The 19,090-nt window shown below is 54.1% G+C and overlaps 1 protein-coding gene across 1 annotated transcript in view; it reads right to left on the reverse strand.

Moving 5' to 3' along the window:
- Nucleotides 1-3,274: 3,274 nt before the first annotated feature.
- Nucleotides 3,275-19,090, reverse strand: part of DCHS1 (dachsous cadherin-related 1) — a 38,938-nt gene continuing 23,122 nt past the window's right edge. Inside the window, 8 exon segments of the mRNA XM_063306086.1 lie at nucleotides 3,275-6,780; nucleotides 7,017-7,155; nucleotides 7,756-8,042; nucleotides 8,315-8,445; nucleotides 9,466-9,620; nucleotides 9,766-9,977; nucleotides 16,046-16,159; nucleotides 17,922-18,785. Of these exon segments, the coding sequence (XP_063162156.1) occupies nucleotides 4,229-6,780; nucleotides 7,017-7,155; nucleotides 7,756-8,042; nucleotides 8,315-8,445; nucleotides 9,466-9,620; nucleotides 9,766-9,977; nucleotides 16,046-16,159; nucleotides 17,922-18,785 (4,454 nt within the window). The 3' untranslated portion in view covers nucleotides 3,275-4,228.

The raw sequence follows: 19,090 nt of genomic DNA on the forward strand, positions 1-19,090 counted from the left end.
CAGGCTCAACAGGATCACATGCCTCCTTGATAATCATGCAAACTTTGAGTGACTTGATCCATCAGAAGCTCAGCATATTCCTCACAGCAACCTTGTAGATGAACCCCAGAATTACTCCCTCCAAGGAGGGTCCATGTCACCCAAAACAGGGCCACTGGATGGCTACCCGCAGATGCAGTAAAGGCGGAGAAATAATTACATTCTGCCACCCTTACCACCCCGAGGTAGTTGGAACAGTGTCTGTATCCCAATTGCACTAAAGCAAACTGGTAACCAGTACAGCTCTCAAAGCAGTGGTGTTACATGACTATGCTGATTGGCACCCATAACTGCCCCACCTGGATCAGCTAAAGCTTCCAGATGGTCTTCAAGGGCAGCCCTGTAGATGGCACATTGAAGTAGTCTACAGGAGAGATGGTGGTCAGCAGGGCCAGCTTTAGACATTTTGGCACCCAAGGCACAGTCATATTCTCATGCCCCTTGTGGTTTGGTTTATCATCCAATTTTGTTAGGAATTTCAAAAAGGTGCCCTCTTGTTTCTTCTTTTTTTCTTTGAGATGTTGAACCTTATATTTTCAGTCCTGGACATTTTTTTCCTTTTCTTGGACATTTTCTCCCTATTTACATAGTAAGTAATTGTAATTACATCAGCACCCACTGTTGTCCCATGGCAACAATTCCCTGAAATTATTTTTAACACTCAAGTGGGTGTGCTGGCTCACAGAGTATACTGTTGCTGCTTTTTGCTTTTTTACTGTGTTCCTTGGATGTCTTTTCAATTTTGGCACCCCCTAAATCTGGTGCCCCTAGGCCAGTTCCTACTCTGCCTTAGCCTAGAACTGGCCCCAGTGGTCAGGACATCCTGATTCAGACTTCTCTGGAAAGACCCAATGTTCTTCAAGCCCCCTCTTTATCAGCATTAATCTGCTCAATTCATTCTTTACCCTCACCATGTGATTATATGGAATATTGCTGAGGTTGCATTTGTTCAATTAATTATTTTATTTCTTTTTCATTTGCTCTGGGCTGTGATTGATTATGTGCCATCAAGTTGTGGTTGCCTCTTAGCATAGTTGGCACCAGATCTTGTTTTCTTCATTTTATACTCTGTGGCCAAATGTTCCTGTTATTCAAGATGATTTAGCTTTCCAGTCTCTCAGCGTTATGTCTTTTTTTTTAATGTTGGATTAACAAGGAGTTGCAAATTGTCACAGAACAAATTTCTCTCTGTCTGTGGTTGGAGCACAGACCTGGATTATAGTAATCTTGATTAGTTTGCTTTGGGCTGGAATTCAGATTGTCTTGGCATTTTTTTAGGATGCATCCAACCAGTGATTTTGCCATTCTTTTCTTGTAGTGATGGCTAATTTTCTTCTGATTATTTTGTCAATAGTAGAAGGTCTGATGCTCCTCTGGTGTGAAAGGGAGACATTCCAGACCATTTCAATTCATCAGTTTCCAGAATGTCTCTGTTCATCTCAACATTTGTGCTTTGACAGCACCAGGTTGCCTTGATTCATGCTTCAGACAGTCCAGGTACCAAAGGTAGACATATCTTTGCAGCATCAAATTTTCTTTTTGCCTCCAGGCACATCTGGATGTGATTTCGCTTTCATCCAGACACCTCCTTAGCCCCACTGCTCCCGGTAGCTGCCCTCTGCTCTTTCCCAGGAGCTCATTGGATAGCACCCTAAGGGCTCCCCTTCCAGCATCATGCCAGCAGTGGCCTGCTTGTGAATCTCCTTGGCAGGGCTTCCTTGGCAGGGTCACAGAGTGGGCTGGAGGTGTGGAGCAAGGGTAGCCTAACCTGTTGCCTCTGAGTTGCCCATCATGGGGGAATCTTCTGGCATGGGGAATCCCAGGGTATAACTCAGACTGTCATTGGTATGGCAAGCCCCTTCACCACTACAAGGCAAGGGTTCATCAAGTGGGCAGCATTTGGGCAGCTAGAAGATGGGCAAGATCTCATTCTCCCCTGTGCACCATTCCTGCACTCCCAGACCTTTCAATTAAGCGTGGTGGGGTGGGGGCAGGAAAGAGTGCCTGCTAAGCCTCTGAACATTGCATGACTTCTGCTCCACACAGCCACAAGGGGAGGGGGTGGTGGCCCCCAAATGTGAGATGCGAAGGGGGAGATAGAAGGAGAAATCACTCCTTCTTCTGCCAGGCTGGGGAATCCTCTCTGGATGATGTCAGCACCTTTATGCAAGTTTAGCACACCCAGGTAGCAAAATTGCAGTGAGAGGGGGTTTAATATCACCCTGGACTCCCCCCCCCCCGCAAGCTTTGTTCCCCTCTCGGTCAGCCCAGTGTCTTGCTTCCACTGAGCTGCCTGTTCACACACCCCACCCCAGCCACCCAGGAAGGGAGCCTCTAGCTGGAGCTCCCCCACCATGCCCAGGACCTGCCTGCATGGAGGGGAGAGTAGATACATTTGGTGCAGGGAGGGGAGGAGAGGGGGTGCTCCATGACCCAGGGGAGAGGGGCCCCGATGCAAGCTCTTCTTTATCAAAAACATTCAACTCCTGACTCACTCTGCTTTTATCTTGCTTTTAAACTCTTACCATGCTGAGGGGGTCTTGGGAAGCAGAAGTGCTGTAGGCAGCTTGCTGCCCTCCCTTGCAAAGTTTGCCTTCTAAGCTGCTGCTGCTGCTACGAGGACCATGGGGCAAGGAGAGGGCCGTGGTGGCAGCAGCAGCACCAAGGATGCACTTCTGCCTCCTGGCACCCTCCTCCCCAGCACAAGTGAGCACGCCTGGCACCCTAGGACATGACGGCCTGGCTGGGCTGCCTTCCTGGGCTGCTCCGCTGCTCTGGCCAAAGCAGACTAGAGAGTTCTGGTTACATGGCGTGGTTTATTAAGGCATTATGTCAAGAACTTGGCACTTGGGTTCTGGCCCGGTCAACAGGAGGGCCAGGATGGGCAGCACCCACCACTCTGGCTGTCCAGCCACACACAAAAGAGATACAGAGAGAAAACAGGACAATAAATAAGACTCCTCCCCAGCTGGAGTGGCAAGTTGAACTGAGCTTGGCAAAGTTCAGGGGGGGGGGGGAGCGGGCATGTGCCTGCATGACAGGAGCAAAGGTGCAGAAACAAGATCCTTTGGATTAAAAGGCTCCTGGACTCTTCCTCCCCCACCGTGCCCCCCACCAGTCCTCCTCTGATTCAACTCCTGCAGAAAGAGCCCCCAACTTGGTGTGCAGTGACCCCTCCAGAAGCAGGGAGTAGGGACCACATGTGGTTGGCCAACTCAGTAGCGCCCCCCCCCCCCGTGCTTCGCATTGGACCCTTCTTTGCATCGAATTTGCTCCTTTGTCACCTGAAAACCCTGTGCACTTGAAAGCCAGCAACGCACCAGAGCACAGGGTTAGAATGTAAGGCGTGGAAGAAATCTTGGCGATCCCCTGCTCCAGCCCGCCTGGCGCAGGAATCTAGTAGCACAGCAGGTGCCATAAGAGTAGCTGCAGAGAGCTGAACTGTTGCTCCTGATATGCTAGTTTTCTATGGGCAAGGCCCTTGAGTTGGGAGGGAGACCATTCAAGAGAGCACTTCCGGTCTGCATCTGAAGGGGTTGCCTCAACCTTCTCAAGTAACCTAGGCTTACTTCCACTCATATGGGGCGGGGGCAGCTGGGGGCTTTATTATTGCTCTATGTCTGATCAGTACCATTTATCCCTCCCGCTCCCCCCGTTTGGGAAAGAGTTATTGCGTGCTGCCTGCAGGGTTAGGGAGGCAGGGCACTGGGCTGCCCTTCAGCAGCACTGACCTGAGGGCCTGCAGAGCTTTCTGAATTGGGCACGGGGGTGCTTTGGGGTCTGGACAGCTGCGGGATGGGGCAGTGTCTTGCTCTCTGATGCTGCCTCCAATGGGGGGAGGCTCAAAGTCCCAGAGATGCGGGGTGGGAGAGTAGCAGGGTCAGTGTGACCTGCCTCCCCCTGGTCCAGGCCGGACATCCGTGTGCCACAAGGGGAGTGGCTGTCTAGTTTGCGTGTGCTCTTGCAGGCAGACCCCATTTCCAGACACGCCCACATGAACGGTCCCCCTGGTCGGCAGCTCCCTTCCGCCTCCCACACAGAGAGGCAGTTTCCCCTCTTTAGGCGCCAATGAGGGGCATGCCCTCCACATAGGGCAGGGCCAGCTGAGACAAGGCCCACATCCTCCACTGGGGGTGGCTGACCACGCTCATGCATCCAGCTTGTGGCGAGGGAGAGTCCTGGGGTGGGCCTAAATGCGGAGCTCGGCCTCTTCAGGGGCCTCCAAGGGGCGCTCGATGCTTATGGCGGATGAGGCGGATGGCCCCTGGGAGACCCCGAAGGGCAAAACCACGGGCGAGCGGGCAGCCAGGGGGGAGAGGGAGGGGGAGAAGCTGGGGGACATGGCAGCTGAGGAGAGGGAGCCCTCATGGCTGATGGGGGACCGCCGGAGGGAGGACAAGTGGGGGAAAGCACGGCCGACTGCCGGCTTGGGGGGCACTGACTTTGCTCCGGGATGAGCCACTGACGTGATGAGAGGAGGGGGGTCAATGCGGGGTTTGGGTTTGGCAGGGAAGGGCTTGCGCAGGGAGCTCTCGTCCTTGAGGCGGGCAATCTCTGTGAACACACTGGCCAGTGGCTGGAACTGAGGACACCAGTTGAGGAGATAATCCCAGTTGTAGCTGCCGCGCAGCTCCTCGTCGCTCGCCACAATGGCCGTCAGGGAGCCGTCCACGCAGGGCTTCCCATCCTCAGGAAAAGCGTAGTCCTTGTTAGAGGGGACACTGAGGCCGCAGCCTGCGCCCAGGTAGGCCCCGCTGCTGTTCCCATCATCTTGGTAGAGCTGTGGGGGCTGTCCAGGAAGCAGCAGGCTTGGCCCCTTTCTATTTTTGAACCAGTGTGTGGCATCGAGTGTGGTCGGCTCACAGGAGATGTCAGAAAGGCGGTCAGCATCTGTCTGGATGCCGGAATCGGGCCCACGGGCCACAAGATGCTCCTGCAGGGAAGAGGTGACGCTGGACATGCGGGGACATTCGTTGATCATGCGGATCTCATCATCCTCGGCAGCTTCGGCTGAGCCTCGTCCACTTGAGTGGGATGGGTCCAGCGATCCCCCTCTTGTGGTGTAGGGCCCTCCAGAATCTGTGCCATAGCCAGGCAGTGCCTCATGGTACAGACAGTCCCCCCCAGGGAGGGCTGGTTCAGCATGGCCCAATTTCTGCAGGGAGCCACTCTGCATGTGTGCCAAATCAGCCTCCTTGTGGCCATGGCCATGCTGTGATCGGAGGAGGGCAAGCACAATGGCCACAGCAGCCAGGACCACTACCACGCCAAGCGAGGCAGCCACTGCAATCACCAGCAGCCAGTTGAGGTCAGGCACCAGGCCAAAGGCAGTATGTGTAACATCGATGGTGACCTGAGTGCAGGCTGAGCGAGAGGCACGCAGGGGGCTGCGGGCTTGTACTTCCAGGACCATCTGCCGTGGTTCCGGTCTGGTAGGGGCCCCTGAGGGCGCCTGGCTGTCCATCTGCAGGTACAGAAGACCACTTGTTTGGTTGATCTCAAAGAAAGGGGATGGCTTGGCCAGGGTGTAGAGCACCACTCCGTCTGGGCCCTCGTCCTCATCTGTGGCAGTCACGTGCCCGATACTCTGACCCCGACGTGCCCCCTCAGGAACCTCAAAGTGGAAGCTTGAGCTAAGGAAGACAGGGTCATATTCATCTTCACCAGTGATCAAGACATGCACTGTGACTGTCGCAGAGCTGTTGCCAGTATCCATGGCCTGCACCACCAGGTGGAAAGCCTTGGTGCGCTCGTAGTCAAAAGGCAAGCGGGAATGTAGCTCCCCGGAGCTGCTGTTGATGTCAAAGGCACCCCAGTCCTCTGCCTGCAGAAGGGTGTAATGCAGTTCCCCAAAGACCCCAACATCAGGGTCAATAGCACGGACAGTGGTAACCAGACTTCCTGGAGGTAGGTTTTCCCTCAGGCTGGTGCTCAGCACTTCTATCGGAAAGTAGGGAAGGTTGTCATTCACATCCTTCACCTCCACAGCCACAGACGCTAGTGCAAAATGTCCACCTGCTCCGTCTGAGGCCTGGACCACCAGGGTATGCCGGGTCCGCTTCTCACAGTCCAGAGCCTTGACTAGGTGAAGTGCCCCAGAGGATGGATGCAGCTGGAAGAGCCCGCCGGGGTCACCTGAGCTGATGCTGTAGTGCACTTGCCCGTGAGTGCCCAAGTCGGGGTCATGGGCCGCCACGCGCAGCAGCTCCGTCCCAGGCATGGTGCTCTCGCTCACAGCCATGTGGTAAGCAGAGCGCCCAAAGACTGGTGGATTATCGTTGACGTCCAGCACAGTAAGAACAACAGGCACTATTGCACTATGCTGTGGCACTCCTCGGTCAGCCACCGCCACGGTTAGGTTGTAGACGGCCACAGCCTCAAAGTCAAGTGGCTCAATCAGGACCAAGGCACTGGCCCCACCAACATGGCCCTCCAGCTGGAAAGCATGGCCACTGTTCCCACTCACAATAGTGTAGTCCAGGGCTGCATTGTCCCGAGTCACATCAGCGTCTGTAGCTTCCAGGGTTAGCAGGATCGTTCCTGGACGCAGGTCCTCTGTCACAGAGGCATTGTACTGGGGCTTCAAGAACTGAGGCCCGTGGTCATTCACGTCCAGGACTTGGATCTGCACAGAGGCCCAGGCTGAGAGGCTGGGGAAGCCCTTATCACAAGCTTCCACCACAATATCCAGTGTGGGACACCCCAGCTCCAGCATCAGATGCTGGGTGGTAAACAAGGTTCCTGTGAGATAACAGAAGGAACAGTTGGAATTTGGAGAGGAGGAAGACCTTAGTAGAATGGGGGTGGGGGTCAAAGCCTGATAAGCAGGAGGTCCTGTCCTAACAGCATGCCACACAGCCCCATGCACTCAACCCAGGAACAACCTAATGGGACAAGAGGAAAGCCAGGGCTCACCCCACTGGTAGAAAAACAATTCCTTACTCCCAAATCTCCATGTGGTCCCCTTGACCACGTACCATTGCTTGCGTGGATGGCAACGACATCAGTTGGTGTAAGCAGTTGATAGAGGACCTCCCCATTGGTGCCTGAGTCCAGGTCTGTGGCACTGACAGTCAAGATGGGAGTGCCAGCGGGGGTTTGTTCTGGGATGAGCACCTGCAGGAGGCAGGAGAAAACACAGCTGTGACTTCCTGGCATTTGCTGGACATCAGGGGTGAATCATGGGACAGCCTTGTTGGTTCAGACAGGCCCCTCACCACCTGGGGATCTCCATGGCTCCTTGTAAAGAGCTGCCAGTGGGGGCAGAAAGAGATGGGCCATCTTGTGCATGACAGGATGTTCCCTCCGCCCTCCAGACCAACTTTGGCGCTATGCAAAGCCCCCCCACTCCATCTCTCCTATTAGCAACATTTGTACACGATTGGTTTGCGCTACTTTGCTCTTGAGACTCCACTCCCATTAGTGGGAGCAGGAAGCTCCAGAGAGCACCCAAAAATGTCACTCCGTCGCAAGCAGAGGACACCCATTTCCATTCCTGCACTCCCTCTCTGGTGGGAAGGGGAGCTGGGTCACCTCCTGCCTTTCCTGTAAAAGGTGCCGGCCCAATGGCCGCTTTTCTCTTGTGGGCAGAAGAAGGCCACTCAAGAAAAGGCCTCTCCTGGAGGACTCCTGGGCCACTGCCTCTCCAGGGCCCTGCTGGAAAAGGGGTGCATGGACATGGAGGGGCAGAAGGTGGGCCAGGGAGGGGCTTGGTACCTGGTAGAGGGCCTGGGCAAAGGTGGGGGCATTGTCGTTCACGTCCTCCACAAGCACTGTCAGGTTGGCCTCTGTCTCGTGCTGGGAGTCGGAGGTGCGCACCGTGAGGGTATAGTGGCTGCGCTGCTCGAAGTCCAGGGGCTCCGTCAGCATAATGCGGCCCCCATAGGGTAGGATGCTGAAGGTCCCCGTGGTGCTGCTGTCCAGGAAGAGTGTGTAGAGGAGCTGCGGCCCACAGTCCACGTCGTTGCCGGTCACCATGGTGATCTCGGTGCCTAGCAAGGTATCTGGGGGAGGCGAGGGAGGAAGAACAAGGAGCCATCAGGCTACCCCTGGCCTGGAGATGGCTGCCTGCTGAGGTGAAGGTGCATGAGTGGCCCCAGCCCATTGGGACTCAACGGGGGTACCTGGGGTCTGCCAAGGGACTCAGTAAGCCTCCTCCTGGGAAGCGGGGCCCAAAGTCAGGCCCAGGCTTGCAGCGAGTCTCCAGTGGAAAAGGACACTTCCAGTAACCATGCAGGGACCCCCGAGAAGACCCTCTTCCATCCCCACCACTTACTTTCTGCCACCCGCACCTCCCACGGTGCAGGGATGGTGGGACTGTTGTCATTGAGATCCATCACCACCACTGTGAGCGTGGCTGAGCCCACCAGGGGAGGGTGTCCTCTGTCCGTTGCAGTCAGCACCAGCCTGTGAGGAACAGGGCAGTCTCAGAGGCTCTGTGGACCGGTAGGCCCAGTTCAAGTCTGTCAGGGTAGGTGGGCAGGCAAGGGACACTTCCAGGGAAAGGCCTGTGTGGCACCACTTCCTCATGCCACTGTTTTTTCCGGTAGGTGTCTAGGTCACATTCACCTACCGCATTAACCAAGTTGGGCACCTACTTAATCCGAGTGACTTTCTCTGGGACCTGGAGCATCCAGCACCTCACCAGGTAAAGAGGCACGACTTGGGAGCAGACTGACTCTCTGCCATGCCCTCCAACCCTAGCTGGCACCCTATGAGCTTTGTGCCAGCAGGGTTCTTGCAAGGTTTCGTGATGTCCGTGGCTCTTCCCCAGTTGGCTGCAGGCAGCATGGCCTGGGAGCTACATGTAATTTGTTAGTGTGTGCCAGGCAACCCGAACATGACAATGAGTTTTGCCGTGGAGCTGTCATGAGTACTGATGGTGAGCAGGAGGGGGCCCCTATCCAGGGGGGAAAACGCATGAGTAGTTTAGAGAATTTGAGCTGTTATTCAAAAAAACCCAGAACAGACCCGCCTTGACTTTTGGGGTTTATTTGTCTGGGTTTTCCCACGCTTCTTCAGTTTGGTAGGATTTTCTGTCTACAATAGCAGTAATAAAACACTAGAGACTTCCTCCTCGTCTCAGCGTGGTTCTTGCTTAGTCAGGACAGGAGCACCTTTTACATCTCCACCTCATTTCCTTGGAGAGTGGGCTGGGTGGGGCTTGCACTGGCCCTCCCTGCTTGGCTGGACTGGTGCTTGCAGCACAGCTCGGCTGATCGGGGAGCGTAGTGGGCCTTGCCGCTGACCCTCACTTACCTCAATACTGACTAACTTAGTGGGCTTGGCTGAATGCTGAGCTGACCACTGTGTCAAGTCTTAGACCGTCAACCCCAGACAGTCGCATTGTTAGGAGCTGCGGAGTCTGCCGGCCGACTGGTTCTCCGGGGCACTCCTGGGCCAAGTGGGGAAAGTGGGGTGGCTCACCATGTCTGGGCCCAGATCTCCCTGTCCAGGATGGCTGCTGTGGTGATGGCGCCTGTCTGGGCATTGATGCGGTACAGCCCATCCATGGGCTGCGTCTGGTTGATCCTGTAGATCACCTGGCCATTGGGGCCCTGATCCAAATCATTGGCCACAACCTGCCATCAGAGAAAAATGAGTACCACTGCCCCCAAAAGGATAAGCCCTCCCCTCGGGTCACATGAGCCCCAGGACAGTGTGGGACAGCTGACCGGTACCCATGTTTGGGGCAGGGCTGGGGCTGCCTCGCCTTCGCCAGAGTACCTGGATGACGGGCAGGTCATAGCCCTGGGCCTCCCCGACAAAAGCCACATAGTTCTGCAGCTGGAAACGCGGCTGGTTGTCGTTCACGTCCTGCAGGTTGACGGTGATGGCCATGAAGCTGAAGGATGCGGGGGACTCGGCTTGCAGCACCAGGCGCAAGCGGGGCTGCAGCTCAAAGTCCAGGCTGTCAGGGTTGGAGACCAAGATCACCCCTGGAGAGAGCAAGGTGAGACTGCCAGCCTGCCCTCAGAGACGAGCAAGAAGCCCCATGGCCCAAGCTTTCTGAGGCAGCTGGGCAGCCCTGGCAGTCTGCGTGCCTTCACGCCAGGGCGGGGCACACAGCCCATCTAGGAAGCTGAGTGGGGCAGGCAGCAGTCTGGGGCAAGTGGGGCCAAAGGACCAGGCAAAGGCCTCCCCCAGGGTGTGAGGCAAATGCCCTGCCCACTCTTGAGCCTGCAGTCACGAGAATCCTGCTGCCTTGGGACAGGCAAAAGCAGCTCGGAGCCAAAGGAAGCAAGAAGCTTTGGGTGCATGTGTGGGTGTGGGAGGGAGGGAAGAGGGCACACACACAATTAACAGGGCGATTCGTTGGCCACAAAATTGGACTCATGATCCTCAAGCTTGCATCTTAGGTGTCAGGCTTTCTGTCATCTTCCTCCCTCTTTGGTTGTCCCTCCTCTCACACTTACGCCCATCGGCACACATGTGTGCACAGAAAAGCATCCTCTGTCACCTCCCCACCCATTCCCTAGGTGACGGTTCTGGAAGCAGCACTGCAGGGAAGTGATCCCTGAGGCTGTTCGCTCTAGGAAAAAAACAGATGACCAGTGAAAACCATCAAGGTTCATACAATTGAACAGTACAGTCAGAAAGCTAATTCATTTTCCCATCCTCTCTCCCTCCCTCTCTCTCTTTCATAAAAAGAGCAAGAAACACTAAATAAAGTAGTTGCAAGTTGTGCAAAATGAAGTGTCTCCTACCATCTACAATCAACTTGTGGATTTAACCGCCAGGTGTTGGGTCATCCACGGCTGGGTGGCCTTCTCAAGGGGTTGGCCCAGGTGGAATCCCAGCCACAGAGGGACACCCGCGTGTCCTGGTCTGTGGGCAGTCTCGAGGGCCAGCCCCACCTGGAGCCCTCTGGCGACCTGGTGAGACAAGGCCCTGGGGATTCTCAAGGGGGTCCCTTCAGGGGGCACTTCTGAGCACTTAGGAGGCAGCAAAGAGATCTCTGGTGTCCAGGTTTATGGCCAAAGTTCCAAGTCCACCAAACCCAGCCAGCTCCAGCCCCTGCCAGTTCCGTGGATTAAACTATCCCGGCCCAAGAGAAACTTCTGTTCCTGCCTGGCTGAGAGGGCTAAACATGCACACAACAATGGGGCCCATTTTCTGGCTTCATACAGTACAGGGAACCACAACTAATCATATGAGTTGGGTCTCTGCAACCTGGTCACCAGCACACATGGGTGTGCATGCATGTGCATGTATGCACACACATACACAGAGGCACAGAAGCTAACTACCGCATCGCGCAACTGCAGCTCTTTGCTCTTGGGTCTCAGGAAGCATGTTTTGTGTGAGCACAGCTACTGGTGTCATTCCGGCGAGAAGAAAAGGAAAGAGAACCTCCTTAACTTTGCCAGGATAGAATGGGGAAAAGGGAGGACTGGGCCTTGTCCTACTGCCAAGTCAGCTAAACGACCAAAGAACATCTTACCACTTCCTTACATGCAAGGAATCCGTAAGCCGATCAGCCCCAGCTCTACTTCTTTTGGGCCTTTCAAGTGGCTACATGAAGCAACTGGGCCCCAAATTAGAACCTTGGTTCTTCCGGTCTGAAGCTCTCCTCCAGCTGATCAGTAAGAAAGCCAACCAGTTTCTTACTTCGTATTCCTTTCCACAGTTGTGTCCAGAGTGGCTTATGACAAAACGGGGGTCTATTGGTAAAGGACAATATGTCCTAACTGTGTGTCTGTAAACAGGTGCAGGTGGTGTCCTGCTGCCTTGCAAAGGAGTCTTGGATTAGAGATCTCGACTTACATGGAACTGGGTGCCCGTGCTTGGGGTGAAACTGGGTTTCAGTTGCGCTTCTGCCATTTGTGGCAAAATGTGCCCAGACTGACTAACGCTGCCCTGACAGAAAGCAGGGCACGGGAACATGGGTTTTCCATCCTGCAACCTTCAGCTGCTAGAATCCCATGGTAAACTGGTGGAAATGACACCAGCTTAAGAAATCCTTCTCTGGATTTCAACAGCTTCCTCCATTTTGGCCACAGTGGGGGGCAGGTCTTCCATCCAACCAGAACAGTGGAGCCCCCTGCTTCTTTTCCCCTCCATGCCAGGAAAGCCAGTGCCAACCCCTTTCCACTCCAGAGTCAGATCTTTGGAGAACTGGGGGGAAAAGGGCAGTGGTGCTGCAGTTCTGCTTCTCACCTAAGCTGACTAGAAGGGGAGGCCGGGAAGAAGAAGAACCGAAGAGCAGAAGCCGTGCCCTGCCGATTCAGACCCTGGCTTGCCTCGTCCAGCAGCCTGTTTTCCCAGTGGCCCACCAACCCCTCTCGTCCAGCAGCCTTGTCTCCCAGCAGGGGCCCTCCTGAGGCAGCCCCACTGCCATCCAGGCTAAGAGCCACCCATCCCCAGGACTTCCATGAATTGGTCTAACCCCTTTTTGAAGCCAGCCCAGCTGCTAGTCAGCACCACATCTCATACTTGTGAATTCCAAAGTTGAATTAAGCATTGTCTAAAACAGTATTTCCTTTTCTCTGTCCTCATTCTGCCAGATTTCAATTACATTAAGTGAAGGAGGAGTAGGGGAGGGACCTGGCATTTGACTGTTCTGCTACTGAACAAAAACACATCTTTCATGGCAGACAGTGCAGCACTCCCGACACAACGGCTGCCAAGGGCAAAGAGTGGGGACTGGTGGATGAGCACGCCAGAATGCCCACCAGCCAGCTGGAAGGGAGGCTTTTGTGTAGGGTGGCAGCAGGTGGAATGCCAGCGGAGAAGTAAAAACACCACTCTGGCAGCTGCAGAGCTCGGTGGTTGCCTCCCCAGGAGCCTCACTGTCTGGGACGTCATCTGTTCCTATCCTCCATCCTGAGGGGTGGCCTATCCTTGCTGGGCAAGAGGGATGAGCCTGCAGGCTGTCAATACAACTGCATCCTCCTTTCCTTATTGAAACCACTCCACGGATGACAGCCAGAGGTCTGGGCAGCAGAGGTCACAATCTACTGGCCCATCTGCTGATCAGCCTGGCACACCGAAGACTGGCTTGGAGTGTGAGAGGAGAAAACGGTAAAGAGCACGAATGAACGAATGATGTGGAAGACATAAAATAGGTGTGTTGTGTGTCTGTGGAACCAAGAGAAATGGAAGGATGCCGTAGAGCTGAATGAAGATGGTCCAACCTTGTGAGTTGACAAATACAGGCAGGGAAGTAAAAGCATCGATTTCATTATGACAGAACAGCGCTCAGGAAAATTTCAGCTGGTGTCACGGCTACTGTAGAAATTTTCAGGTTGCATATTGTGCCCCGGTGATGGAAGCAGCAAGCAAACGTTTGAGGGGAACCCAGGCGGCCTTCTGAATGGAGGAGAGCTGGGAAAAGATCTCTCTGGCAACATGAGTGGATGGGTGAGGCCAGAGGGAGAGCCAACAGACAGGAATGGGAAGGGGGCCTAGAAGAGGCTCTGCTTGCTTTCCATGTGTGCCTTAGGCATGGAAAAGGCATGAAAGGCATGACTGGTTGCTTACAAGGTAACACTGAGAAAATTGTGCCACCAAAGGAAGAGCGTGATGGGCACAAAGGTCCTGGGGTGATGAAAGGTTCTGAATGTGGGGCAGGCCTTTTTCTTTCTTTTTGTAGTATCAAGACCTAATCTTGGGACAAAACAGATGGGGTAGAAGAGGCCAAGAGCGAAAGAAACGAGAGTGAAAGAGAACAGCTGAAGAAAGAGAAAGGACAAGCCCTGTATGGAATTCATAGTTGTGTGAAAATAATTGTGATATGTCAAAGGTGAACTAAATGAATATTGTAGTGTCCAATTAAAACATGTTGAAAAGGTCAGTCATAAATGCGAAAGGAATGTTGAAAATGGATGGCATTGATGAAGAGCAGGTGGCAGCGTGGCCATGAAGGCCTTTGCACAACTTCATCTGGTGCACCAGTTGTGCCCTTTCCTAGAGCAGGGGGCCCTTCAGCTGGTCACTCAGGCCCTCGTCACTTTGCGACTTGACTACTGCAATGTGCTGTACATGAAGCTGTTCTTGAAGACCATCAGGAAGCACCAACTGGTCCAGAATGCAGTGGCACAGGCAGTGATAGGCATGCCTCGGTATGCCCATGTAACACCTCTGCTTTGTGAGCTGCACTGGTTGCCAATTTGTTCCAGATTTGATTCAAGGTGCTGGTCACTACCTATAAAGCCCTATGTGGCAGAGGGCCTGGTTACTTGCGGGTCCAGCTGTATCCCATAGTATCTGCCCAGCTGATTCGATCTTGCAAGATTAGCGCGCTCTGGGTTCCTTCGACCCTGAAATTGCGTCTTCTCTGTAGCAGTGTCTCCCCAAGATCTGGATGGCCCCCACTCTGCTGCTGTTTAGGAGAGCGGTGAAGACCTGGCTCTTCCTCAGGCCTTTGGCGAGGGAGAGTAATACCCTTCCTTCGCTTCTACCTGGTCTGACGTTCTTGCTATCCTTTATCCTTTATCTTTTTTCTTTTTTCTTCCTTTTAATTGGTTTTATTGTAATGTCCTTGTTTTGATTGTTGTGAACTGCCCAGAGTTGTTGGGAGTCAGGCAGCATACAAGTTTGATAACAAACGAACAAACAAATAAGGAAGGTAAGAATGCAGGAATAGCGGGTCTAACTCAGGAAACCTTAAAGTTTGGGTGTGGTTTACTTATGGGGTTGTCGTGGTGCAAAGACTGCCCTTACTGCTCCCTTATTAAAAAGGAAAGGTGGTGAGATAAGGCAAGGTCTACAGGAGAACTCTTGTCAGGCATGCCTGAAAAGCTGTTTGGCGTAATTCTGACTGAAAGAGTGAGAGTTGACAAGGAAGACAGTTTGGGAAGCGCAGCAGTGGTATGTTGGGAAGGGGGTGTGCAGACCAGATTTTCAGTCTTCTGTGGGTTGGGGAGAAACATCTAATATGAGAAAGAAAGCTTCCTGTATGCATGTTGATTTAGAATAGGCTTTAATTATGGACTATTTTATGGAAACATGAACATTTGTTGCTGAATGTGATAAGAGCAGCATAAGATAGAAGTAAATTGTGTGAGAATATTGGAATAATAAATGAATGTTCTTAGTGAATGGTCAAATGTTGAGCAGGGAATTGGATAAGGATGTATGAAGATCTCTTGACAGCTTTTTGGATTTATGGATAAATGTACAGTAATGCTTGTGGTGATTTTAGAAGTGTATTGTTGGAGACATAAACAAATGTGGACTTTTATCTGTGGTGAGGTGTTGTTGGTTGAGAACCCAAATCATCTGCAGTGAATGTTAGATAGGATGTATGATACAAGGAGTGTAGATCTGAAAATTAATGTATCAAAGATGAAGATGTTTGACAGGGAGAGTGGCGTGAACAATAGCAAGTTATGTATAAAGGGGCAAAAGCAGAGCAATCTGATGACTTTGTGTATCTTGAATGCAGTGAGAATGGGCTCCAGAAGAAAGAGGGCCAAGAATGGCAGATGCTGAGGAATGTGGACTGAATCAATAGCAAAGAGTCACCAGGAAAGCAGCAGGGTGGGGGGCTTTGGCCAAGCAGACAAATGGACAAGTAGTGTGTCGGTTGAGGAAGCGGAAGACTGAGAAAGATGTGGATGGATGGAATTAGATGGATCCTCACAGAGGACAAAAGGCAATGTAGGAATGTAATTAAAATAATCACCTCAGTTTTAAAAAATCAAATGCAATGTATGATATGCAGATTTTTTTTTAAACAAATGCAGAGGCACTAGAGAATTATTTGGGCCCTAAGGGCTGGGCAAATGAGGACGGACTAAGTCGGGCCATTCCCAGGGCAGCATTTCCATGATGCAGAGTCACACCTAAGGATGCAGGGCAGATGCTCATCTGTTGCCCTGTTTGGGGCCCGGAGCCTGGAAGGGCCCTAAGGGCAGCTCCGGCTCCTTCCCAGCTGGAACCACAGGGTCTGCTTGATGGCCTTATGGGGGAGGACACCCACCCCGGGCACCTCTGCCTCGTCTCTGGAAAGAGCCCGTTTTTTCTCAGCCCATCACTAGCCCTGCCAAGCCCTGCCAAGTACCTGAGTCGGGCTGGATCCGGAAGGCGCCCTTCTCGTTGCCGCTGACAATGCTGTAGGTGATCTGGCCGGAGGACCCCGTGGTGTGCCTGGCCGGGATGCTCAGCACCAGGGTGCCTGGAGGAACATTCAACACCAGAGTCAGCAATGGAGCAAAAGGCCCCACAGTGTGGGGGTGGGGGATGGGGCTTCCTGGCTGGGAACAGGGCTTCCTGCAGGAGCGGGAGGGTTTCCCCAGCAGAGGGAGAGACCTGGCTTTGGCGGGGCAGCGAAAAACGCTTCAAGCCAGAAAAAAAAGAACAGGCAGGTCCTATGGCTTGTGGAAACAATGTGGCTATTACGGGCATTACCTCATCTCACAACATTAGAATTCAATTTGTTTCTTGCTTTAGAAAGGTGAAATTGACTTGTAACAATGCTTTTAAAAAAAAAAAAAGATGTGTGCTTATGCTGAAGAGTCCTACCGTCTGGAGGAGGCAGTGGTGAAGGGGATAGACCAGGAGCCAGAGACCCGGACTTGAGTCCTCCCTCAGCCCCAGGAGCTCCATGGACCAGCCCCTCCTGCCCAGCCCAGGAGCTGCGCTGGGCTAGGAGCAGGGCAGGGCAGCCCGGTTCCATCCCCCGCCTACGAAAGGTTCCATGGAGATTGGGGCCAGCCCCCCCTTCTCAGCCGAAGAGTCAGGGTGGTCTGGTGGGGAAGGTGCTGGATTGTGAGCAGGTGGGGCAGGTTCTAGTTCCCCCTCAGCCTGGGAGATTTGGGGCCAGCCCACCCAGTGCAGGAGGGGGTGCTATAGATACTGCTTCCTTGGACAAACAGGATATACAGGTATTCCTCGAGTTACAACAGTAATTGGGACTGGAATTTCCATTGCTAAGCAATGCGGTCATAAAGTGTGATGCCATGTGACTGCATCACTTAGCAACAACAATCATGGCATTCCCTGTTGCTGTCATTAACCGAATTCCACTGGACGCTAGCCAAGGACCCACCCCAATCCAAGCCATTCTTGGCTTGGTCCCTCCCAGCCCCGAGTCTTGGTAAGGTAAGGTACTGCACCCACCTCCCCCCACCTGGCTATCTCTCACCACCTCTGCCCTTTTGGCTGCCCTGCACCATTCCTCGCGGGGTGGCAAACAGCCCCAGAACCATGTGGCACAGGGGCTGCTTGCCATGCTGCGGCTCAGGGGCTTCTGGACATGCTGCAGCTCTGGGGCTGCAAGAAGCCCTGAGCTGCAGTACAGTGGGAAGCCACAGCCACCCCTGGGAGCCTCAGCTGCCCAGCTCAGTCCCAGCCACAGTGGCCCTCACCACCCTGTCCTCTGAGGCCCTGCCGCCCTGGGCTCCGACCCCCAGCTGACCTCTGCTGTCTTCTTGCTCCTGCTGCTGACGAGGCACGCCTCCCTGGTGCTTTGCGAGGCAGCTGCTGGCCACATGAGGCTATCTTCCCCGGGTCTCATGAGGAAACCGCCGTGCACAACTGGGGAAGAAAGCCTCATGCGGCCAGCAGCTGCCTCACGAAGGGCCAGGCTGGAAATGCTTGGACAGCAGCGGGAGCAAGAAGATGACAAAGTCAGCTAGGGCAGCAGGGCTGCAGTGTGCAGGGGGCCAAAGGGCATAGATGGGGGGAGATAGGCAGGTAGGGGGAGTTGAAGTGCCCTCTCCCCCCAACCCACAGCACCCACAGCAGACTTTTGCTCTCCCTTCCGCCTCAGGACAGACACCTCGAGACATCCAGGAGGCAATAGCCATTCTCCCAGGCCAGATCCCCGCCCAGCAAATGCGCTCACCACTGCTGTTCTGTCTCTTTCTGCTGCTTGGGTCGTTTCCACCGCCCAAAGCCCACCCCTGGCAGGCTGCAGCCTGTCCCGTGGTCTGTACCTGGGGTGGCATTCTCAGGAAGGGCCACGTCGCTGGTGCTGCGTGGAAAGTGCACTCCCCGGTAGCCTTCGTCCTGCAGGTGAATGACCACCACACCAATGGAGGAGAGAGGGGGCTGTCCCAGGTCACTGGCCAGCACAAACAGGGTGCGTTGGCGCTGGCTGAGGCTCCCCAGAGGCTGCAGCAGCTGGATGGCCCCAGTATACGTGTTGATGGCAAAGGCTGGGGTAGGGGTGGCAAAACGGTACAGGATGGAGGCATTGGCCCCAGCATCATGGTCCTCGGCATGCAATGTGGCCACTACTCTCTTGGGCGGGGTGTGGCGGGGCAGGGTGACGGCAAGCGGGCTGAGGGGGAAGGCAGGGACGTGGTCGTTGACATCCTGGACAGTTACTGTGATGGCCGCTGAGGCACTCTGGGGGGCTAAAGGGGAAGAATCAATGGCTAGACCCAGGAAGGAGTAGGTAGCCTGGCGTTCCCGGTCCAGAGGCTGGGTGCTGTACAGGCGGCCTGTCTGCGGCTCCACCTGGAAGGTTCCCAGTGACTCATTTGCCAGGAAATAGGAAATGTGGCCATTACTGCCTTCATCTGGATCTTGGGCTTTGAGCTGCAGCACCAGAGCTCCCACGGGCAGGTCCTCGGGCACTTCCACAGCATAGGCTTCCTGCATAAAGCGGGGAGCATTGTCATTCAGGTCCAGCACTTGCACTTGAATTGCCAGGCTGTCACAGCGGGCGGGCAAGCCATTGTCGCAGGCCTGGGCTGTCAGCACATAGGTGGCTCTCCGTTCCCGGTCCAGCCCTCGCTCAGTGGACATCTGGCCAGTTAAGGGGTCCAGAGCAAAGTCCTCCTCAGGGTCTCCAGCTGCAGGAAGAAGGATGGAAGCAATAAGAGCTCCTGGAGTGAACTAAGGCCAGGGGTCCCAGCTGTCCCCACTGCACTCTGCTTGGCTTTCAGACACCTTTTCTGAAAACCTGCAGAACCACCTCTGGCTTCTCCTGCAGCACTTTTCTCAGCCAAATTTGACTCAGTGGCAAGGTGAGCAAATATGTCCAGTTTTTAAAAACATATTATTTATTAATTTGATGGTATTTGTAAACCGCCCCACCTAGTTAAGATTTGGGGTGGAGAACGATGATGCCAGAATAAAACCACCAACAAAAAAAGGA

Source organism: Candoia aspera, chromosome 5 (assembly GCF_035149785.1).
Source record: "Candoia aspera isolate rCanAsp1 chromosome 5, rCanAsp1.hap2, whole genome shotgun sequence".
Lineage (NCBI taxonomy): Eukaryota > Metazoa > Chordata > Lepidosauria > Squamata > Boidae > Candoia > Candoia aspera.